The 26,655-nt window shown below is 27.7% G+C and overlaps 1 protein-coding gene across 1 annotated transcript in view; it reads left to right on the top strand.

Annotated features, from left to right (window-relative positions):
• The window catches only part of LOC142319547 (neural-cadherin-like), a 450,243-nt gene that overhangs the window by 376,347 nt on the left and 47,241 nt on the right, over nucleotides 1-26,655 (top strand). Inside the window, exons 4-9 of the mRNA XM_075356938.1 lie at nucleotides 5,096-5,233; nucleotides 16,344-16,530; nucleotides 18,453-18,686; nucleotides 19,798-19,970; nucleotides 22,219-22,368; nucleotides 24,502-24,807. Of these exons, the coding sequence (XP_075213053.1) occupies nucleotides 5,096-5,233; nucleotides 16,344-16,530; nucleotides 18,453-18,686; nucleotides 19,798-19,970; nucleotides 22,219-22,368; nucleotides 24,502-24,807 (1,188 nt within the window). The remainder of the gene's footprint in view (nucleotides 1-5,095; nucleotides 5,234-16,343; nucleotides 16,531-18,452; nucleotides 18,687-19,797; nucleotides 19,971-22,218; nucleotides 22,369-24,501; nucleotides 24,808-26,655) is intronic.

Raw genomic sequence — 26,655 nt, 5'->3', positions numbered from 1 at the left:
TACTCAGAGCATTGTTGGAGTAAATATTGACAGATTTTAGTGTAGTATCACAAATGTGAAACGAGACTCGCTGGTTTATTAGGGATGAGTCAGGAAAATTTCCTTTCATCGGTACTGTTTAGGGAATTCAAACCTGTCAGGTTTAATTTTTTTAATTCTCCCCGTTCTTCCGTTCTGGGAACCCCTTTACAACCCCTAATTAATTTAGTTCTTAGCAGTTGTTAAATAATACAAATAAATTAAATTATAATAATAAATAAATTAAATTATAAGTAAATTATAAAAATAATTTTTTACTACTTTTCCTGAAGATTTTATTCAGAAAAACTATTCTAAATTTTAGCTTTCTTACTATATGGAAAACGGCAAATTTATTATTGAGTTAGTCGGTGAAAGCTTTCTCATTATTATATGTTTTTAAAATGAGATTTTTTGTCATTCTCCTATTAGACATTCTATATACATACAAGAGCTCATATAACAAAAGTTTTAGATTTAAAAAAAATTGTAAAAAAATAACACGCAAATAGGATTTGTTGAAAGTAAAGAATTCACAAAAAAGAATACTTTTGTGATTGTAAATTCATCGCAGTCATTATATGAAAATTTATCTTTAAAATAACTATTTTGATTAATTATTTAAAATCAGTTGAGTGAAATTTCAATATGAAGATCTTTAAAACGAAAATAGAAAAAGAATATCTTGTGACAAAATCTCGTGTAATAAGAACTAGCCTTAATTCATGCTTTAGCTGCCATTCTGTTTATTACTGGTTTAAATTAAAATCGTAAACATACAAAAATTAGCTACAAAAAATTGTATTTAAACATGCTCCATATTAAATAGTGGTGTCATATTAAATATTTAAATGTCTACATTCATTTACATGCGTTTAATTATACCTGCAGCCTACAACATATTATATTTTTCTTATAATCGCATATTACGAAAAAACTGTAAATTGTTTTTACGAATTTTTTATTTTTATTTAAAATAACTTTCAAAGTTTTTTACAAGCTGAAAATTTTAAAATTCGTTACCATACTTCTATTCTTTCCGTATGTGTTTTATGAAAATACTTGGGTAAGCAATATTTTGTTTTTCATAAATATTTTTTTCAGTTTTATTTTGCTAAATTTTCTGTTTTGCGTTTTTTTTTTTAAACTGGAAGAAGAATAAACAAAATATGCATGAATTGATTGTCGCTTAATTTATTTACTTCGTTTTTTCATGTTATGAGTACTTCTGCAAAATTTTATTTTATTTTATTTATTTACATTATTTCTATTTACATTTGAATGTAACTGAAATATTTATAATATTTTGAAATTTTTTTTTAATGCACTATAAAAGCTTTCGTGTTTGTTTTGATGTTTTTTTTTATTCTTCATTAAAATTATATCAGTTAAATTATGCAAATATACTCGTATATATTTTATATATTTTTACTTCTTTTAAATTTGGCTATTTTTATTATGTGTTTAGCATGTTAAGTGTGTGTGAATAGAGCTTAATGTAAACAGTTGGTTTAGTTAGTTTTTTTTTTTTGTGTAATCTGTGTCATATATGTATATATTTATTTTTTTAAATAATTAAACGTTTTTTTTTAATTTTTTACATTAATTTGTAGCATGTGTTTTTTGTAGAAAGTTGTGTGTTTAGTAGAACATTAATTATCAGCCGAAAAAGGTTTTGTAACTAATGATAAAATGAATTTTTTCACATAAACTTGTTACAGTTTTTCTCTTTAATATTGAAAACTAAACGAATTTATGTTGTCTTATGTATATATATTTCTGAGTTTGTAAGGAAATGGAATATTTTAATACCCCTGAAGTTAAACTGAGATATCTGATTCATAATTTATAACCTTATTAAAGCAAAGAAAACACAAAAAAAGAAGGCTTAAATTGAAGATTGAATTTGTAATCTTCATGAATTCTTCATGAAATCTTCATGAACACATTATCTTTTCAACGTATCAATAATTTTGATTAGAATTGTTTCATTTTTATTATCTCAATTATTGTTCAAATCCTGCTAATTTTGATTCAAATCATATTCTAGAAAAATTGCTGAAAGATCGCTTGTTCAATTATGTAAAAAGTTCTGTCCTGGTTTTAAAATTAACTCTTCAATGGGGTTGTTTAGTAGTATTATAAACAAAGTTGGTGAATGTTTGTTAAAGCAACCAGTTAAATAATGTTTGTTATTTATGACCCAGATATATGTATAAAATCTAAAAATTAAACCTATAAATTTATTAGATAAATCTTACTATTATTTTAATCTCATGTTTAGCATTATCTTGAAAATACTGTACCTTGATCATTTACAAAATAATCATCATTGTTTGCAAGGGCAATCTTGATAGAAACACCCAAATCAATCAAATCTTGAAAGTAGTTCCTCTTTCAGAGGTTAGCACAAACTGTAAGAGTCAACTAGGGTCATTCAGATTTTAATTTCAAAGTTTTAAAATGAAAAAGACACTATTGGCATTGCCACTGACTGTGAAATTCAAGTAGTTGTATGATTTTAACATCAATAATGTGATTGCTTAGATTCAAAATTAACTGCTTACTGTACACAATGTTGAATGTATTTTATATGGTGCACCATGTTTCAAGATTATAGAAATAAGACAAAACATTCTCCACGATCTATCATATTGGATTTAGAACTCATATTCCAGATATTTTTGCGGAGTTCTTGGTAAAATCGAAAGCCAGCTCTAGGTTAAAAGATTTTTGCATACTAAGTACCTTGCAAATTAACAAGAAATCCACTAATAAATGCAAATACAATTCACTTAATTAATAATTTTAATTAAAATAATTTTTGACATGCTGTGCAGGTGCATCATCAGTAAATGCTTTCCTTTTTAATTCTTTCATATTATTTGATACAGAATCTCTCATATGTTTTTAATTCACTGTATTTCAAAGACATTTAATAAAGTTTAAATAGTTAGGTTTTTTTTATCTAATGGTAGCCATATTCTATTCTAATACATGTAATTATATGTAATACTGTTTTAACAATATTGTAAGAAAATCAATGGCGGCAGTAAATACAAAAATGTAATTCAGTATTTTGATAAATACTGTTCTATCCAAAGTTAATTCTGATAATTAATGTTCTATAAATAAATTTTAAATTATTAATTACATAATACAATATTCAATTTATTAAGCAATGTAGTTTTTAACCAGTAATAATTGTCGATTATTGTTCAGTATGAATCACATTAAGGATAAATTATATCCAAGTTTTTATATATGTTGTACAATTTACCAATCAAAAAAGCAAATATTGTTACATAGTTATGTCAGCGATTTTTCATTTCATTCACTGGCAATTATTGTTGTTGTTGTGAAGTAGCAAATGTAAAAATTTCATCCTCAATATGGGAATAACAATATAGTTACTGCATAATTCTGTTTTATTAAAATAACGTATTCACATGTAATATCAAAATTTTTCTATTGGAATTTCATATGAATGACAGAAATATGAATGGAAATAATTACTTCTTTCTTTGCTCTTCAGAGTAAGAAGCTTGAATACCTAATCTTCTTTTCTATAGCATGACTGATATGAACTTACATGGTATGTAAAAACACATATTTATTCAGTATTTTTTAATAAAAAAAGAAAAAAAACAATTTTATGCAGTATAAATAGATTTTATTTCATTTAATTGATTACTGGGTACATTCTTTTTAATATTAAACTTGTGATTCTTTAGAGATGTGGCAGTGGATGGCCCCATAAAATTATTTATATTTTAAAGATAATATTTAATTTTGTAATTTAATTTATTTTTACATAAAATTATAATGAAAATGTTATATTATGTGTCTCCCCAAATTATTCAGAGAAATGTGTAAAAATTACATCAAAGTATTGGTCTCTATAAGCTAAATTGATACCAAGCACTGCAGGGAAAAAATTAATATTAAAGAACTTTTTTATTATCAGCTAATATTCTGTATTATTGATTTTTATATCGTACCACAATATTTTTAGAAGAGAGATTTGCAAAATAAAAATCCCTCATAATCCCTCGTCTTATGAGGCTAAGATCATTACATTAATAATTAAGTACAACATTTTGCAATTTCCTATCTTTGATGATGTATAATAACTGGTTTATTAAATAAATAAGGCTTTGACCACTAAAAGTTTTCATCCTTTTATCCTCAAAGTTCGTTACAAGGATTGTTGTTTTGTGAAAACAACAAAAATTCATTTAATAAGTAACAAAGTTGAATCATCCATAATTCTTTGTGAGAAATATATTACATATACTCGTGTGTGTATATATATATATATCGTAACTTAAAAGATAAATTTCCCACTATATATATTTAGAAAGTTAAAATTTTTTGTGATTTAAATATGTATAGAATTAAAATAAATAATATAATTTCTATAAAAATTCAAATTACCAGTTTTAGTTTCATACAGTGAAGTTAATCATAATTTCCTCTTTATTCTTTGAATTAAGTGTTCTGATTACTGTTAAGTCAGTTCTTCTTGCTGATCAAATAATTGTTTATTTGATGTGTTAAATAAATAATTCAAAGAGGCATTTTATGTACAGTTTACTCCCCCAATAAAAAAAAAGCGAAAAATATATTTTGACGACCCGTGTTTTGTTATTGCATTCAATATCAAACCCTGCATTTTTTTATTAAAAAATTAATATTTATCTTATTTTACTTCTGCCTTTCATTATAAAGGCATCAGTGCCAGTTGTAAAAACCCAACAATCTCTCATCTTCTCCTAGGATATCCTAGTTTCTGGTCTCAACCAGTTGACACTTTAATAGCTTTACAGTTAATAAAGTATTAGCTTTGCAGTTTCAACAGTAGTTAATATACTTGTTGAAACATTGTGACTATTTTTTAGGTGAATGAAGTTTAATTAAATTTAGTCAGATATGAACAATTTTAACTATGGGCAAAAAGTTCTTAAAAAAATTAATGTGCATAGTATTTAGACATTATATTTTTTTTAGTTTATTTATATTTTTCATAACATGTTATGGTGTACTATAATGTATTTGTTTTATTTCATACACATAGGTAACAGCAACAGATGGTGACAAAGATCGACCGCAAAATATTGTTTATTTCTTAACTGGTCAAGGAATTGACCCTGACAATCCAGCAAATAGTAAATTTGACATCAATAGAACAACAGGAGAAATATTTGTACTCAAGGTAAGTAAAATTCATTATTGAATTTAAATAGATTTATTAAGAAATAATGTCTTAAAAACTATTTATGAAAAGTTAAAATTGAAAATTAGATATCCGTTTTAATTGTTCAATAAATATTTTACTGATAATTTAGATTTTTGTCAAATGCATACATCTAACTCATCGGGTTGGTCTAGTGGTAAACTTGTCATAGCAAATCAGCTGATTTCATAGTCAAGAGTTCTAAGATTTAAATCCTAGTTAAGGCAGTTAATTTTATACAGATTTGAATAGTATATCACGGATACCGGGGTTCTTTGGTGGTTGGGTTTCAATTAACCACACATCTCAGGAATGGTCGACCTGAGACTGAACAAGACTACACACTTCATTTACATTCATACATATCATCCTCATTCATCCTCTAAAGTAATACCTTACGGTGGTTCCGGAAGCTAAACAGAAAAGAAAAGAAATGCACACATCTAGTTCTAGATTTTAATTTTTTTGTAAATGGTTTTTAACATTTTATTTCACCAACCATTAAGCGTAACTCTTTATCTTAATTAAATTATAAATAGATTTCTTTATTTCTTTGCATTAGAATTTTTTACAATCATTCTGTAAATTAATTATAACTTTACTTCTAATTAAAATTTAGTCTTACAACATTTTACCACAAATTAAACCTTTTTTTAATTTTTACCACTTTAGGCTGCTAATAATTCAGTTATGTATAATTTACTGTTACTAATGTATACTTTATCAGCTTACAAACTAACACTATTAAATTTTAAAGTTCATTAAAACTTGTCTAAAAACATGTATTGGATAAAAAAATTTAATAAAATATTTTTTTTATTTTAATGTTAGTTGAGATTGAAAAATAACATTCTGCGAGTTGGAACGTGGAATGTTAGAAGCTTAAAAAAGGTTGGTAGGCTAGAAAATTTAAAAAGGGAAATGGATGGGATGAATGTGGATATAGTAGGAATTAGTGAGGTTCGGTGGGAAGAGGAAGGCGACTTTTGGTCAGGTGATTTTAGAGTAATTAATTCAGCGTCAAATAATGGGCAGGCAGGAGTAGGTTTCATGATGAACAACAAGATAGGGAGGAGAATGGAGTATTTCAAGACGCATAGCGATAGAATCATTGTAATAAGGATAAAGTCAAAACCTAAACCGACAACCATTGTTAACGTCTATATGCCTACAAGCGCCCATGATGATGATGATGAGGTAGACTGTGTATACGAAGAGATTGATGAAGCAATTAAACACGTAAAAGGAGATGAAAATTTAATAATAGTTGGAGATTGGAATGCAAGCATTGGAAAAGGCAAGGAAGGAAATATAGTGGGTGAATACAGGCTGGGTAAAAGGAATGAAAGAGGGGACTGACTTATAGAGTTTTGCACAAAGTATAATTTAGTAATTGCCAACACCCAATTTAAAAATCATAATAGAAGAATATACACTTGGAAAAGGATTTAGAAGAAGCAATGAACGGCATAGATGAAGTCCTACGCAAGAACTATCGCATGAAAATAAACAAGAACAAAACAAAAGTAATGAAATGTAGTAGAAATAACAAAGATGGACCGCTGAATGTGAAAATAGGAGGAGAAAAGATTATGGAGGTAGAAGAATTTTGTTATTTGGGAAGTAGAATTACTAAAGATGGACGAAGCAGGAGCGATATAAAATGCCGAATAGCACAAGCTAAACGAGCCTTCAGTAAGAAATATAAGTTGTTTACATCAAAAATTAATTTAAATGTCAGGAAAAGATTTTTGAAAGTGTATGTTTGGAGTGTCGCTTTATATGGAAGTAAAACTTGGACAATCGGAGTATCTGAGAAGAAAAAATTAGAAGCTTTTGAAATGTGGTGCTATAGGAGAATGTTAAAAATCAGATGGGTGGATAAAGTGACAAATGAAGAGGTATTGCGGCAAATAGATGAAGAAAGAAGCATTTGGAAAAATATAGTTAAAAGAAGAGACAGACTTATAGGCCACATATTAAGGCATCCTGGAATAGTCGCTTTAATATTGGAAGGACAAGTAGAAGGAAAAAATTGTGTAGGCAGGCCACGTTTGGAATATGTAAAACAAATTGTTAGGGATGTAGGATGTAGAGGGTATACTGAAATGAAACGACTAGCACTGGATAGGGAATCTTGGAGAGCTGCATCAAACCAGTCAAATGACTGAAGACAAAAAAAAAAAAAATGTTAGTTGGGAAATTAATATAAAAATTCATTTCTAGTAATGGATTTTGTTTATAATTTTAATTTTATGACTGTTTAAACTGAAATTATTTTTATTTTGTATAATTTAAGAGTGGATGTCATTTAAAGGATTCTTTCAACATATATCTTACTAAATTATGTATGAATAAGCCATAGATTTCCAGTAATCTAAACTTTATAAAATTAGGAGAGCAAGAGTTACTATTACTTAAATTAGAAATGCAATATAGAACTTTTTTTTAGAGCACAAGCAGTATATGTGGAAGATTTCTACATAACATAATTTTGAAACTAAAAATTAATCCTGTACTCTGTTCTAAGTAGATTATTAATGTTAAGAAATTTAGATAAAGCTTAAATATAAACATTTTTTTAATCTTTTAATAAAAAATCTGTATGTTTCTCCTTACTTATTTATTAAATCTAAATAATTAACATGATTCATCACAATTACTTGTAAATTTTATAAAATCACATGTCATAATTACAAGTTGTGTATTTTTGTATTATTACTATTTAGTTATAATTGTATATATAATTCATAATGTAGTCTAAATTTATTATGTTTTTATCCATGATGGTCTGCAGTGAAAATTATAAAATTTTGAGATAACAAACAAAATGAAAATTAATGAATAAAATTTTAATAACCTACATCAAAACATTTTCAATTGCCATTGAACCATCTTCACTGAAGACATTATTTAGCTGCAAAAAAATCGGAAAACATTCCAATAGAGAATGGATGTGTCATTATTTTAAATTTAATAAATACTGCAGTTATTTTTCTATTTATAATAATAAACTTATTTTCCAAGTCTTCCTAGTTGAGTTTTTATTAAGATTATTTTTAACTCAGCACAAATTCAAACTAATGGGTAAAATTTAATAAATATTCTGAGTAATGGTTTCGGTAAAAACTGTTAAAATTTTTTAAATAGTGTTTGGATGTCTGATTTATTTCTCAGAGAATATTTTTCTCTTTTTTAAATTTAAATAGTAGTCTGTAACTGCTTCACTAGCATATCATTGTATTTTTTTACATTAATTTCAATATTACTGGTCAATGTTATATCATTGGTCCCTGTTTCTTATTCATTGAGGAGGGGTTTGCTAAAAACCATTTTGTGATTTTTTCAACTTTTTTTTAGATCTTTTTCTCTGCTTTGGTGCATAAGATTTAAAGTTAAACATATTTTAGTAAGTTTCTTATGATTATTTGAGCGATTTTACCTTTTCTGCTTTTATGATCCAGATAATTTTCACTCTGCTTTTCTGTCTTTAAAATAATAAAATAAAATGTTAAGTTGATTTAAGATAGAAAAACAATGAATTTAAAAATATATAATTCTGTCATATTTTGTACTAAAATATTTTTAAAACAACGTTAAAGATTTATTATAAAAAACATAATCATTGAGGAAATATAACAAATATATAAGAAGCGTAAATTTATTATAAATTATTTTTAAATTTAACAAAAACTGTTAATTTTTTGAAAAATTAAATAACTGTGAAACAATAATTACTGTAATTTGCATTTTCTTTAATTTATTAAATAATAGATTCATCAATATGCAATGTAAGAAATGAGATACTATTTCATTATGATTACACTGGTGTATGTAGAACATAAAATGGAAGCAACTTCCCATCTACACCAAATTGTAGAAAGTTTTTCATTCATTATAAATGGTATTTTAACACTATTAAGCACATTCTCTCTTTAGTTGCATCTACATTTTCCTACTCTCTATTTTCTAATGTACTAGTTTATGACAAAACCATTTTTTCTTTTAATGTAAATAATTGTGTTGTTGATATTTGTATAATAAATTGGATGGATGAAGAAGTCTCTGTGTGTAAAAATATAAATTCATCAACATAATGTGCTTTTAAAAACTAATATTCAACCCATTCAGTAAGTGCATGCAAAAATGAATTAGAAATATTTCTTTTATGCTATATTTCTTTACATTAATAGTTCAGTTGAAATGTAGGTTTACTGTGCAGATGGTAAATGTCAAACGTCGTTATCAGAAGTCACTTCAGTAATGAGTACAGACTTAACAGAAAGTATTTAAAAATCAACTGTATATATTATTATTTTCTTTTGTTGCAATTTTAACTTTACCTAAAACTTAGATAAAATAAAAGCTAAAAATTATATACTGTATAAAAATTGTACTTTTTCGTAATGTACAGTGATTAATTATTTTGGTATATATTTATTAAGTAAGATTAATTTAAGTTTTAGTTTGTTTTATTTAAAGTTTCTGAAGGTTGAATGAGTAAAATTAATATAGTTTCTTATTTCTCTAAAAAGAAAATTACATCAAAACAACTGCTACAATTTATTTTAAACTTTTTGCTAATTAGACTTACACTTTGATATTTAACATTAATTACTTTCACAAAATTTAGTCATGTAACATACAACTGTGAAATAATTATTTATAATCTTTTTTTATAATAAAGATCAATTTGAAAAAATATCTTAAGATTTCTTTATTGTTGTGAAGTGTTGAGTAAACTTTTAAATCTGTATAAAAAAAGTGTTGATAAAATGCTGTTTTTATTGTAAGTTTCAGTTAGGAGTTATTTTTTCACTTTTCAGTTATAGCTTGGAGGCTTCTGATTAGGGATGTTACAAGTTTTCTCTCAATTTACTTTTTTCTTTTGTTTTTTTATTGATAGATTATTTTATTTATTATTGTTTTGTGTCAATTTCTTTTTGAATTTAAAAAAAAAGAAGAGTTTTGAATTTAAAAAGTGAGTTTCAAGTGATCTAGATAACCTTTTAATTTAATAAATGAGTATAATAGTCAAACATTTTTTTTATTACTAGCTAACATACTTGATAAAAAGTAGTCTTATTTCCAGAGATTGTCTTCTGTTATTTCTAGACCGTCATCTTGTAAGATATTAAATAGAAAGAAAACATTGTATTCTAAGAGAAAGAGAAGAGGAATAAGACATTAGATTGCACTTTGCTTTTAAATAGATTAGATAAAATTTTAGTGCACTATCTTTAAAGAGATATTTCAAAATATCTGGAAAGAAGTCATCAGAAAGAACTAGTAATTCTTTATTTTTTATTATTTTTATTTTGTTTTTCTCTTTTACAGTGTTTATTTTAAATCAGAAGCTGGACTCTCTTTAATCATTAAAGTTGATAAGATATACTAATAGATCTTCACTATTTATCTTAGTAAGATTAAATTTAATGTCATCTAAAATGATAAATATGTTTATTTAAAAAAAATTATAGTGATTATTATTTTAATCATAACAATGAAAGTTCAGCAATGAATTTGAAAGGATTTTGCATTGTCTTTTAGCCCACATCCATTTGTTTTGTCGACCCAGTCATTTGTATTTTAAATTTCCATAATTTCCTCATTTAGTTAATATACCACACCATTACGTGGTATAACGACAGAAAAAGGATAGAGACAATACATATGATAATACACTTTATTATTTAGTATTATAATTAGTTGAATAATAATGCATATCAGTGACATTTTATCGTTCATACAGTGAACTCATACCAGCTACATAAATTTTAACTTTATTTTTATTTAATATTTGCATTATTTTTATACTGTGTGGCCAATATAAAACTTGTTTTAAACATGTTACATAATTTTATTTCATAGAAAAATACATTTTATTTGTTAAAAAAATTATTACATAATTGCTAATTATCTTTGATTGATATAATATTCTCTCTAATGGATACAATAAAGTCAGTGTTCGTTCTTATTTGTTTAAAAAAAATGTTAATTTGTTCACCATTATATGTTGTAGTCTAAGCCATTCCAGTTAAATTTGGTGAGTATAGAGTAAAGCTTGGGGGAGATTCTCGTTTATCCTCTATTTGAATGACAGGTTGATATGCGAGTACTGCACTGGAAAAGAGAATTGTTATGTACTATTCAGGACATATTCTGTAGCAGATCACATTAGAACTGTTTTATATAATAGGAAGTTTCTCTATTCAATTTTATAAGTAAACCAAACATTATAAAATAATTAATTCTTTAAGTTAAATTTTAAAGAATTTATCAGTAAAACAATGTTATGTTGTAATATTTGTCAATGTGGTGGAGTGGTAGCGTAGTATCTCTGCCTTTCATCAGAGGTTCCGGATTTGAATCCTGGTCAGGCATGGCATTCTTTTGACATCAGAAGATCTTATAGGACATCAGTCTGTTGTTGTTGAATAAGTAAATAAATAAATATTGACACAACATTTAAAATATTTTTACTCAGTTGTGAAATTGTTGCTATCTGTATTCTTAAATTTATAACTTGATGAATAAATCTTAAAACTAAATAAAACCATTAAAAATTGTTTGATCTAGTTTCAATTATTATACTTCTACATAAGATCTACTTTATAAAATTTTAAATGTAAAACGAAACATTTTAATTTTAATTATTATTATTATTATTATTATTATTAATAGGAAGATTAGCTGCTGTAGTCATTCCACCACTCCACCACATTGACAAATATTATTACACTGTTTTACACCAGAAGGTGTATGAGTTTGAAACCTGATTACAGCACATCATCATACCTGAAGGGCAAAGGAATTATACTTTTTCTGTAATGTGTATTGTATACTGTATCTGTAACGTGTATTCTGTAATTTGTATTGGTGTCATGAAAAATAAATTTACTTTACTTACAATGTCTATTGACAATAGCATCAATTAGTGAAAGATGAAAACTTGTTAGGGAGATATAAGGTACTGGAATTAAATCTTTTCTCTGTTGCCTATACTTCAAGGAGAATTTACCTACTACTGAGATCCTCCATTCAAATTATTCCAATAAAAATCACACAATTAATCTTTGATACTAAAGGAACTTACTGTAGAGCTTAGGGGTACTAAAGTTTTGGTATTAGGGAATTAGTTACTCTCCACTTGAATAGATCCACCTCAGTTTTTAAAAATATAACTTATTCAAAATTTTAGAAAATATTTTTTAATAGAGCTTAATGTGATCTAAAAACAAAAAAAATAAAAATTAGATGATGCAGTCCTTGTTTGCTGTCGAGTTAACTGTAATCCTGTCGTAAAAAGTAGAATATTACCATAATAAAAGATGAAGCTCTACCAAGAACAAAATTCATGTAATGTTTGGTGACTTATTTTAAATTTCTTCTTAAGTCGCTGTTACCATAAAATTGTAATCCATTATTCTGAATAAGTAATCATAATCTATTTATATTATTAATTGAAATTTATAAGTTTTATATGTCTTTTCTCTTAACATAAAATGATCTGAATGCTCATAATGAGTAAATGTAATGTAGGTGTATGACAATGATGTAAGGTAAATGACAAACAGTATTAAGATTTATAGGAACAATATATATTTTCTGGTGAAAATGGAAATTTAAAAGATATTTAATGTGATATAATTTTATTAATTGAAAATAATTCAATTTAAAAAAAATATTGGAAGTTAGAGATAATCGATGAAGGTAGAAAAATAAAGTTTATAAAACTACCATTTAGTTAATAGGATCATATTATGTAAAAGACTAAGATTCCTTTATTTCTTGGTTTTTGGTTTCTTGAATAGGCCCCTAAGGTTATTTTCATCTTATTTTAACATGTATAATAATACTTGAATATTAATTATAAATAACATATAATACATAAAAAACAATAAAACTTAAAAAGAAAAAATTGATTATACATGCATCTATAATTTAATTAATTACTTTGTGTGTTTCTTCTATTTTTTATTATGACGTCAAACATGCATTTGCTTGAATTTTAACAAGGAAAATAAGAAGGTTGAAATGATACATAAAACTGTGCCTAATCCTAATCGGGATTGAAGTCGAGATCAAGAATATGAGTTGTGGTGTAGTAGCCAGCATGCTAATCATTAAAGTATACCTTTTGATTTGAAAATTGCATCATTATTTAGTGGTTATTCTTGTAACTCATCATCATCATTATAATATTCTATCATCTTAGCAGATGGCAGTGTTATGCCCATACTTCACGCTAGTCTTATCTTCTGTTCCGACCCTTTGATCATGTATGAGGTCTGTAAATAAAGTAATGAGACTGGTTCAGAAAAATGTTTTTATTTATAATCCAATTGTACATGGACTATATCACCTTCGAAATAGTTCCCTTGGGAAGCCACACAATGCTTCAAATGGTTTTCCCACTCTTCATAGCAGTGTTGGAACTCAGAAACCAGAATATCCTTCAGATGGTTGATTATATTTTTTTAATGTTTTCTACTGCTCCAAAATGTTGTCCTTTTAGATATATTTTTTTTAAATTTGGGAACAGGAAAAATTTGCAGAGACTCAAATCAGGTGAATAAGGTGGTTGAGGAAGTACAGGAATGTTTTTCTTTGTCAAAAACTCATTAATTGAGAGTGCAGTGTGACAAAGTGATTGTCATAGTGCAGCACCCAGTTGTCTTTGATGGCTGGTCTCACATGTGCAACTCTTTTTCGCGGTCTTTCAAGAATTTCTCAGTAAACATATTGATTTGCTGTCTGTCCTGTAGGCAGTAAGTGCTTATGGACAATGCCATTACTATTGAAGAAACAAATTAGCATGGTTTTGATTTGCTCATTTTTGCTTTTTTGGCACCTGGTGAGTTTGAAGTGTACCGCTCTGGCATTTTGTTTCTGGGTCGTACTCAAATATCCAAGATTCATCACCAGTAATAATATTTTTTAGAAAATCAGGATCAGTATCAATTCACACTAGAAGATTGCAGCAGACTTCCACCCTGCTGTTTTTCTGTTCAACAGTGAGGTTTTTTGGAACCAATTTTGACAAACTTTTTTCATGTCCAATTCGTTTGTCAAAATTTGATGGACTGTGGTATGTTTCAAATTCAATTGTTCTGCAATCATTCTGACAGTTAATCGCTAGTCATACCGTATCAAGTCTCTAATTCGCTCAACATTGTTGTCACTTTTTGATGTATGTCTTCCAGAGTGTGAATCATCCGCATTTGATTCCCAGCCATCTGAAAATGCTTTAAACCACCTAAAGACTTGGGCTTGTGACAGAGCATCATCTTCATACACCCTCAATTTTTAAAAAGTTTCAGTAGCATTCTCACCAAGTTTAACACAAAAGTTGATTGCAAAATGTTGCTCTTAGTTAGTATCGCTCATTTTTGTAATGCACAACAAAAACTCGTTTCATGAAAAGTTTGTTTACATCTCACTTGGCAACAATAGACTAAAAATATTAATACCTAATATAAATCAGCTGTTCATATAACCATATATTTACTAGTAACTTTACAGTGTTGACACTTTGACTGCCAAAAAAATCTAGTCTCACTACTTTATTTACAGACCTCTCGTAGATATATATATATATTTCTCAAACCTAATGTAATCTGTTAATTGATATTTCCTGCTTTCTCTGCTTTTTCCATCATGCTCTCTTACTTCCTTTACCAGTAACACTTAGTCTCCTATCAGTTCCTGCTCTTGTTTATATTTCTTCCTTCCCTGACTCATTTTAGCTTATCTTTGTTAACCAAATCTGCTCATTCAATCTACTCCACTCTTCTCCATTGTTTTGATTAAAGTCCTCGTTTCTTGCTCCAAATAAAACACTTAGAAGTCTCTCCCTTATCTTTTTTTCTAGATGTAGAAATAAGTATATATATATATATATATATATATTGATTAAAATTAATGTCTGATTTGTTATAACAATTCTTATTATTTCTTTCTTTTCAATATAAATTATGTTTCAAAATTCTATATACTAGACACTTAAAATCACTATTTTGTTATACTTCTCTTTTGACTATTATTATTCTTATTGGTCTGTGTGATATTCTTAAAGATTAATTAATTATATTAATTTTTTCCTTTTACATAAACATTCATTCACTTTCACCTCAAAATATATTTAGAGTAGGTAAGAGAAGTCTTGTATTTTTTTCTCTAACTAATATTTAAAATCTGGTTATCTTAATTCCTAACATTTTGATTAATATACAGAGTGTATCATGAGGTTCTCATGGAACATTCATAACCTATTCTACTCATGAAATTAGTGGAAAAAGTTTATATAAACATATGTTCCAAAAAGCTTTGTTTGAAAGTTATGGTTAGTGAAAGATTTTTGCTCAGATTTCAGCTACCCTGGTGAAATGAGGTCATACTGAAATTTTAGGATGTTAATTAAGGGACAGAATTACTGATTTGTTGTGGTGTTTGACTGAAAACTCAAATAAAATAGGTCCCAGAACTGAATTAGTGGTAGTTTTTGAGAGATCTGTGGTGAAAACCAATAAATTGAGGTAAATATACTTATTTTTTATGTTTGACGTACAACTTTGTTAAACTGGTAATAAACACGTAAAACTTTTAAACAAAGTCTAGAAAATTTAATTCTGAACAAAATGGTGGAAAGTAGCTGGAAAACTAGTTTGTATATATATATATATTTCTCAAACCAGTTTTCCTGCTACTGCCAGATCTGGCATGTATATAGATAAGTGTAATTACTACTACTGGTTTGCCTTTTTTGATGTAATTGCAGTATAAGTGTAAATGAACTGGTAAACATGCAGTCTGGAACAGACTCAGGTCAACCACTCCTGAGACATGTGGTTAATTGAAACCCAACCACCAAATAAATTCACAGTATAGCATTCAAATCCGTCAAAAAGCAAACTGCCTTTACAAGGATTTGAATCTTAGAACTCTCGATTTCAAAAATCAGCTGATTTTGCAATGATGAGCTTAATCACTATACTAATCAGGTGGTTTATGCATACTTCATCTATATTTAAACCGATTACAATAAAGCTGCTAAAATTAGTGATAATTTGTTTATTTTTTTTTACAGCCTCTTGATAGAGATCAGCCAAATGGCAGACCACAGTGGAGGTTTACAGTATTTGCACAGGATGAAGGTGGTGAGGGCCTTGTAGGTTATGCTGATGTACAAGTCAACCTGAAGGATATTAATGATAATGCACCAGTATTTCCTCAGGGTGTATACTTTGGAAATGTTACTGAAAATGGAACAGCTGGTAATTCATAATTATATTTTTATACATTGTTATTTGTAAATGATGCATTCTTAATACATTTAATGCAGATAACGTTAAAATTGTGTTTGTGATATTGCTTAAATCTCATGTACATCATGTGTTTGAATATTTTAGTGAATTATAATAATGCATTTTAATATGTACTGTCTAACTTTATATATATATATTTTTTTTTAATTTGTTAACTTTGTATAAAAAAATCACTAAATATATTGCTTTGAAAATTTTATCAAATTCTGTGAAACACTCAAGTTTTTTTTTGTATTAGATTGAGACTACATATCATCTAAGTGAGTAGATTCACAGCTTAAGCTTAGTGAATATTATAGAAAAGCTTTTGTTCATATAGGTTTTAAGATCTTGTGATAACTACCATAAAATACAATTTGTTTTAAGATAATTTGGAATAATACTGATGTTTTGTTTATGTTAAGTGGACTGTAAATAAAACAAATACTGATTCGAAATAACAGTTGTATATTAACATGTTCATGATTTAACATAATTTGAATTACGTTGTTGAAAAATATATATAATTTAATGTATGTACATGTCTAATGTATGATGTGTAAATTTTGACTGCACAATATGAGTCTTCAAATGACAGATCAAGACTAGACTAGATGAAATGAGACTGACTGAGACTGAGATGAGACCAAGACGAGACTAGACTAGCCGAGACGGGTCTGGCAGATTCTAGTGCTGAGCCGGCTTATATAGTGTAGATGGAGCCGAGTCAGTTGTCAAGAGCTGTGTGAATCATATGGAGCTAAGAGAACCATCAGGAGCTGTGTCTCAACATATTGCCTACTATAATTTAACACATCTTACAATAATATAATAAGATTGAATCCAACAAGCTTAGCGACTAGGCCATATTGTATGGTTGCGTGTTATGCACTAACAATTAATGAATAAAAGCACATGTTTAATAAAATACAATTAAATTATGTTGAAAAGAAGGAAAAACTAATATTTAACATCACATGGTGTCAGATAGCAGTGCTGTCTGAACAACTGATATTTAAAACTAATCCTTTAATTGTATAATAAATCTTACGCAAAATAAAAGTTTATGTTTTATTTATAGTATTCATGAATTATCCTTTTATTTTTGGCAAATTATCCTTCTTTTTTTTTTTAAACTTTTTTATCAAAAAGTTTTTTTTTTTTAGTATGCTTAATTATAGAGTAAATGCTTAATTAAAAAAAAAAAATGTTATTTCAAGAATATAATGCATAATAGATGCTAGAAACCACAATTTTTGTTCTGCAATTAGTTTTGTTTGCTCTGTTTCTGAGACAGTGCCATAAAATCAATAAAAATTTTCAAAGTATACTGGCAAACTGATTTTCAAATTTAATCAAGAATAACTTTAATTGGAATATTCAATCATTGTTCTGTGATATCCTGAACAACAGAAATAAAATCTGATACATAGTGATGCTAACAACCCAAATCATAATTATTTAATAGTAACTTGTAGAATGATCAACCTAAATCCTGTCTTATCTCTACATTTTATATATATAATGCATATATAAAATGTATTTTTATATATATAAAATGTATATTTCTTTAATAAGTCTTACTGTATTTCTGACTTCAAAATATGTATATATATATATGAGGGAACTCCAGAGAATTCTTTCTCATTATTTTTTATTTTTTGGATCAAAGCTTTGGCCATAGGCCAATCTTAAATTTCCTCCTTCACAAAGGTTTCTTTATTTATCTTTTTTCATTTGTTGTAATCTTTCCTTGGCATGTATGTTTCCTTCTTTTTCAATTGTTGACTTCAATTGTAGCTATCCATCTTATTAAACTTTTTACATATACCAAAAAACTTTCTTCAAGAGCATTTGTGATTTATACTAATTTTTCATTTGTTTTATTTTAGGTATGGTTGTTATGACCATGACAGCTGTTGACTATGATGATCCTACAGAAGGAACTAATGCTCGGTTAATATATAGTATAGAAAAAAATGTAATAGAAGAAGAAACTGGATCACCTATATTTGAAATTGAATCAGAAACTGGTGTAATAAAAACAGCAGTTTGTTGCTTAGATAGAGAAAGAACACCGGATTATTCTATACAAGTCGTTGCAATGGATGGTGGAGGGTTAAAAGGTAAAAATTATACATTAGTCTTTTTCATGTTGTTTTAATTTTTTTTTTTATTATTATTTTTGGATTACTTAAACTTTAGGGTATTTTGTAGTTAGAAAGTTTTTCTATTTTATTGAATACTCTTTTCATAGAATTTCAGAAGTATAAATAATAATACTTCTGATGTGATTCAAGCACATCAGTAAATAATTTACAATTCTTATATTTTCTTAGCATAAAAATTAAAAAGATAACAATATAGTTGGAAAAATTAATGATAATAATTCTTATCTGTTTATTTTCTATCTGTTCAATAATTTATACAAACTACTATAGGCAAACTGCCTATAGTATGTTTGGCATCAACCACAAGTCACACCTGAAAATTTGCATAACCATCCTTAGAAAAAAAACAAACATTCTATCTAAGGCTTATTAGAAAAACTTATGAATGAAATGATTTCACATTGACTTCCTAAACATGAACATAATATTGTACATAAATATGCTAAATCTTTTTCAAAATGCAGGTAGTATTCAGTTGCATTAGCTATACTTCATTTATACTATTACTGGCATATGCTGAATATCATTATTCTCAGAGAAAGGAGTTCAGAGTGGATGTTTCTTCTCTTCCTCAAGTGTTTTACTTGTATATAGTTTCATTTGAAAGAAATGAACAAACAGTGCTCAGCAATAAATTATTGTTGTTTTTCTACCATAAAGAAATGTATTATTTATGCTGGTTTTGCTCAGTTATTTGTCAATATACTAAGCATCTTCTTAGTAATTATATATGAAAAAAATTCTTTTGCAGTCTTATGAATGTGTAGATATATTTATTTACTTTTTATAAAAGAAAATAAAAATCCTAATTATTATATCAGACACATTTGAACACATACATGTAGTAAACTGCAGTCATGTTTAAAAACAATTATAGTTATACTTATTTATATTTTTAAATAGTGACCTTTTCTTCCCTTTACTTATATCTTATCAGAGTTCTTACAGAATTAATGTGCAGCTGCACAACAATGTTCCTACTTCTGAATATTTATATTCTTAATAAATAATATATGTTAATAATGCTATTATTAATGAGTTATTAATACTATTATTTTTGGTACAGGGACAGGGACAGCATCAATACGAGTGAAAGACATAAATGATATGCCTCCAATGTTTACAAAGGATGAATGGTTTACAGAAGTGGATGAAACAGATGGCACAAATCTACCTGAGACACCTATTTTAACAGTTACTGTTCATGATGAAGATGAAACTAATAAATTTCAATATAAAGTTAGTTTTTTTATGAATTCATTTTGTTTTTGTTTTTTTTATGAATTTAGTTTCTTATGCACACTTTTAGGTGGCCAGTTAATTTAGTTAACATATTGGCTTCCAATTAGCTGGTCACATGTGCAATTCCTAAAAAGGATTTGGCGTTTTATTTACTTATTTTATTTATTCATCTTCCTTGTTAAAATACTTTTTAACATTGTCTGAAAAGATAGTAAATGTGTGTTAAAGAAAAAGATGAAATACAGCAGCTGAAAAATAGTAAATTTTACTATGAGTCCTATAAATTTTGAAAAATGGTTTAGCCAGTGTCAACATTAGCTAAACCCTTGAGTCAGTAGTAGGCTCTTTATTTGCAAGTTTAGTATTTCTTATTTTCACATTAAGTTAAGATGATCCTTTTTAATCTAACTTATCTTTACAGATATTTAGTTCAACTACTAAACAGGCATTTCATATCAGGATCAGGAAGATAATTAGTATTAAAATTCTTTTTTTTTCAGGAAAAAAATAATAAATATTCACAGAAATGCATACAAGAAAAAATAATGTTTGTTTATATTTGTGTTCAAATTCATGTATGCATGTGTGTAATTATATGTTGTTTGTAGTGTATTAATCTTTTTAATTCTCTGGTACAAGGGATATTCATAAAGTAAGAATTGTTTGGTCATTAAAAAAAATTTACTCGTGAAAAAAGGTTTTACTTACAGTTTTAGTTTACTACATATCTACTTCACTTTTCCACATAATTGCCATTCAGTTCTAAGCACTTTTCGTAATGCTGCACCAGTTTCTTTAGCCCCTCTGCATAGAAGTTCACTGCCTGGGAATTGAATTACTTGACAACAGCAAGTTGAGTTCCTTGTTGTTTTCAAACCATTGTTCACCAAGCCACTTTTTCAAATGCAAGAAGAGGAAGTAGTTGCTAGATGCAAGGTCAGGACTATATGGAAGGTGGTCAAAAAGTTTCCAACTAAATCTTAATCTTCTTCTTGGTTAAGGCGGTGGTGTGAGAACGCACGTTGTAATGAAGCAGGATTACACTGGACAACAGTTTCCTTTGTTGTCAATTTTGGATTGCATGTTTACAAACAGATGGATAGATTGACATTGCATGTCAATTTTGGTGAGTGTTTTGCAGTACATGTCAGCTGTAATTGTTGATCCGTGTTTCATTAAATCAACCAAAATGACACACTTTTCAACCCAAAAAACAGTAGTCAACATTTTTCGACTCAAGTACGGAGATTATTTAAACTTTTTCGGTTTTGGGGAACTTGAATAGCACCACTGCATTGACAGATTTTTCAATTCTCCATCGATGTAGGATATCCATGTCTCATCACACGTAACAATGTGGGAAAACAAATCATCTTCAACTTGTTGATAGCAGTCCAAAAACACTCGTCCACTGTACATTCTTTGCTCTTGGTGTTGGTTGGTGAGCATTTTCGGTACCCACCTTGCACACAATTTATGATATCCAAGCGTTTCTGTGACAGTCGTGTAGATATAATCATCAATTGCCGATCACATCCCAGTTTTTGTTGCACTTGTTCAACGATTCCATTGGTCTGAATACTGGGTCTGCCACTTTGCTCTTTGTTATGCATATTTGTGTGACCATTTTTAAACTCTTGACACCATTTTTTTTTTTTTTTTTTTGTGTAACCTCAAGGACTGTTAGGTATTGCTTCAGAGGATGAGATGAATGATCTGTAGCATGTGTGAAAGTGCCATGCCTAACCAGGATCTGATCCTGGGACCTCCGAATAAAAGGCCTTGACATCATTGTCTAATCTTTCCTTCACTCATTACTGTAGGTCTACACACTAGGTACAACTCCCAATGAATTTCAGCAGCTGAAGATTCTTTTGCACACAAAAATCAAATCACAGCACGCACTTCACAACTGAGGAGAGAAACGATTGTTACAGACTTTATGATCTGAATTCACTGGCAGGCAAATGACTACTTAATCAAAACAACTCCAGTAGTTCCATAAATAGCTGATAGATGGCCCTGCATGCATGAAACTGTGTTCAGATGCGCAAATATTTAAGTATAAGCCGACAGACCTTACTTTATGAATATACCTCATAACTCAAAAATATTTATTCTTATTCCTGGAGTGTAAAAAAAGTTTTTATAAGAGTTTAGAAGGTAGATATTAGATATTTACATTTACATGCCGTAAATAAAATATATATTAAGCTAATAACAAATGACCATTTTTTTTTTGTAGGTGATAGAAAATAGTGGCTATGGTGCAGATAAATTTACAATGGTGAGAAATAATGATGGTACAGGATCATTAAAAATTGTTCAACCTCTTGACTATGAGGACCAGTTGCAAAGTAATGGCTTCAGGTTTAGAATTCAAGTTAATGATAAGGTAAGAATATAAACATAACCTATGGATTATTGATTATAAATAAGGTATATGTATTAAAAAAAAGGTATAGGTTATTATTTTAACCTATATACCTATATTAGGAAGGTAGGGTCTATAATATTTTTTACTGATCTGTTTTTCCTGTAATATTGTGTAATACTTGAAAGAAATGGTGAGGGTAGAAGAAGCAAGGAGATTTGACTTACACAGTAGTGAGCTGGAGCAATACTTGGACATTTCATTTGGGGGGGAGGCTGCAGTATGTGGACCATCCCTGGTTGGAGAGGAACTGTCCAACCAGTACAAGTAGTTGGTAAATTGCCCGATCTAAGGAACTTTAGAACAGAAACAATAATAATGATTGTTCATAGTATACTATGACCTTAATAATGACATTATATTTTTAATTTTTTTAAAAATAAAATTTTTTAATAAATAAAAAGATTTATAATTTTCCTTAATTTTTTTAATTCAATTATTAGCTAAGATACTTAGACTCTACAGTAACATTCGTTCAAAATCAATAAATCGGCCCTGAAATCACCAGTTTCTCTAAAAATATTTTGTATTTCTTTTGTGGTTAATCTTTTTGAATTCAGTTTATATACTTTTTAGGCATTATAACTTTAAACTTTAATCTGTGTAAGCTTAGTAACTTAATGTATTTATTCCTAAAATCTCAAGATATGAAAGGCCATGGCAAAGTTGAGAAACTTGAATGTATTTTATTTTAGATGATTTATCCTTTGTGATAAATGTAAAAGACAGAAAATATTTACTGTTCAATCTATTTATAGAAATTTGTGTGGTTAATATACTTTTTACTATGCTTCTTTAACATCTCTGGGTGAATTTCAGCTGGTTTTTGGACTTTCAAAACATAAAAAAAATACAGCCCATTGTTCTTTCATGGTACATGTTTCAAGCAGAACCGACATTTTCAGATCAACAAAAAAGGTTATAGTAACGAAATTTTTTTTTTAAACAACTGATATTTTTTATTATCAGGAATGCCAATTGCAGATCAGACAATTTCAGTTTATTTATTAAATAGTTTTTCCACTATTGCCACTTGTCTCTGAGTATTGAACGACCCTCCTATTTTTTTATACTGCATTAAACAAATTGTAAAATTGTACTAATATGAATTTGAGTGATTGAACTAGCAAACTTGAATTTTATCATATGGTACTTTAATTGTTTATTTTGATGTTTTTTTATAAAAAGAAATTGAAGAAAATTTTAAATAAATGTTAAAAAAGTAGAGGACTTGTAGGCAGGCGGTAGTATTAAATGACCCTGTGAAGATGTTTTACAAATCATATTCCTTATGAATGAAGAAGAAATTGGTAGTTTGTACCAAATCAATATTATCATTATTATTATTATTAAATAAAAATAATACTCACATGATCAGGTCAAAGTTAATGATTAACAAGAAAAAATTCTACTTGAGCTTTCACTTATAATTATAACTCATACTACTATAATAAAAATTCATGATAAAAATAAAAAGTGAATTCTTAAGGTATAGGAAAGATTTTTAGCAATTCTTGTCTCATCAAACATCTACTAAATAATTGTTATAACATGCACTCATTAAATTTGTTCCATGTTGTCAAAACATTCATTGACACATTAGTTTAATAATGGATTATTAAACTTATACTCATCTCAAATTTTCATAAATCTTTTTATACCATAAAAAGAGTGGTGGATTTCTAAATAGGCTACCTAGGCTATAGCCTGCAGTGGCAAATTTTCAAAGGCAGAAATTTTTATCACAGCCACTAAAAACAGAGTATCAACTTCACCAAATTTCTTATTTCTCTACTTGGTTCTCAGTAATGGGTTGCTCGGCGGCAGAGCACGGCAACACCAGCACCAGCAGAGGCGGTGATTTGGTTCAACCTATAGACGGCAGATTTTTAAATCCGCCTCTGCATAAAAAAGAGTAAAAGAAGTACCTTGTACTTCTATTTTACTTTGAAGCTGATCTCTTTTTGTAAATTTTACAGAAAATTAGCTATAAAAAAATGTAATATATATTATTTTATTTAATATAAATTTTCATGTCTTATTTCTTGATTTGTCTGACATAATTTATTATTTGAGGTATCTGTTCAATTTCAGGGTGAAGATAATGATAACGATAAATACCATGTTGCTTATTCATGGGTTGTAGTCAAACTAAGAGATATAAATGACAATAAGCCACAATTTGAAAGACCTAATATAGAAGTATCTGTTTATGAAAATGCTGAAGTTGGTAAATCATTAGAAACATTTAAGGCTAGTGACCCCGATCAAGGAGGAAAAAGTAGAGTTTCATTTGCTATAGATAGATCGTCAGACAGAAAAAGGCAGTTCCTCATAAGCCAAGAAGGTACAGTTACAATACAAAGGCAGTTGGATCGTGAGGAAACACCTAGACATCAGGTGAGTTAATTTAGATTTTATTTAAATTATTTTTTATTCTTTGTTTTTTCTGTTTAAGTAAATTATGTTCCAGTTTTGACAATAACTAAACTAGTGATACGCCTAAAAATCTATAGGATAGACATTTTTTTTTAAATAGGTGATTAACACTAACCAATGTTGTGACTTACGTATTTCCTTCAGTGGCATTCTCCAATATAAGATATAGTAGCAGTGGAACTTGAATGTCTGATTGATGTTATTTGCAAGGTGTCAATGAAGTGATGTGGTGTGCTTGTGCTACATGTTACATTTTGAGTCAGAGAATATTGTACTGGAGCAGAAATTTAATACATGTGTGGACAAATAAATACAAACAAAATTATTAAAAAGAAAATTTTGGTTTAAAAATCTTAACAAAACTCACAGTTTAAAACTTAAAATATCATTGAATAAGATTCAAATGGTCTTTGCAGTGCTGAGAACAGTTATTGTTTTTGTTGGGTGCAGTAGTATCTAATTTTTGTTGACATTACCAACACACGTTCACTAACTAGTTTAGAAAGTTTAAATATCATAATGATAGCAGTCGCAAGAAATACTGATCAGAAAATGAGATTTTACATTATAATAACTTGAAAGTTTTTAATCACAGAGCTAATGATGATAACAACCTAATATAAACCTGATGTAGATAATTAACCTGATGTAAATGTTTGTTATCTGTCAATATCATATTACAATAAACAGTAAGATGTACTTACATATTTTACAATAGAGCCATGATACAAAATAAGTGAACCGTGTGAAAATTTTGCAAATTGCCTCTGTTTGGTTTATGAAACTTTGAGTTTGATGTGACAGGTGGGTTAAAAATAATATAAAAATAAAATAAATCACATTAACTGCAATAATAATTTATTTCTTAACAGAGGAAAATAAAATAAAATGATTTGAAATGTTACAGTAACAAACTGTACAGAATGTTAGAAAACATGAAAAATATAGCTACTACAAAATATTTATATATTAGTATAAAATATTAGTACTGATTCTGGTTGTATTACAGCAACCAGACAGTGGCATGTCAGTGGTGATTGGATTCATCTATTGGCTAGTTGTACTAATTTGAATATTAACTAAATTTTTTGCACTTTCTCACTCTCTTTTTTTTTATACTTGTTTGATGCTCACCTAGGAGGTAATCCCTATTCAGCATTACCATATTTATGGGGGTTTGTATTGATGGAGTCTTATAAATGGTGCAAAACTGTTGTCTTTTCATAGTGTATAAAGAAATATTACTGTGTAAAGGCAATAAATCTAATTGTAAGTTTTTAAATATCTCTTATTTTATAGTAAAACACTTATAATTTCAAAATATTGCTGTGTGTTATCAATTTGACAAAGGTTATTGAGAGATTAAACACTGTAAATTCTTTCAAATACAATTTAATTATCTTTAGTATCCTACTGTTTACAAAAAAAAATAAATTATATATCACAAACATATATCTGATTCTATTATGAAATTTACATAACTAATGAAAATTTATGAAAAATTAAGAAGTGATTATGGCAGTAAGATTACAGTTACAAAATCCATAATGAATTTTATACAAGAATTATTTACTTCTACTATTTACAAAGAAAACTAACTTATATTTATATTAATGAATAGTGATAACTATTCATTAATGAATAGAGATAACTATTCGAGGAGCCCCTTGTCTCCTTTTCACTATAAATTCACGGAACAGCTTCTTGTACTTAACCACAAAACAGAACCACTGTTGCAAAACAGAATACATTCGTGACTTATCCTTAATTGATACACTCAACTGTTATCAACCATCCACTTTAAATTTA

This window comes from Lycorma delicatula, chromosome 2 (genome assembly GCF_047948215.1).
Source record: "Lycorma delicatula isolate Av1 chromosome 2, ASM4794821v1, whole genome shotgun sequence".
NCBI lineage: Eukaryota > Metazoa > Arthropoda > Insecta > Hemiptera > Fulgoridae > Lycorma > Lycorma delicatula.
This window is presented reverse-complemented; position numbering and strand designations above follow the sequence as displayed.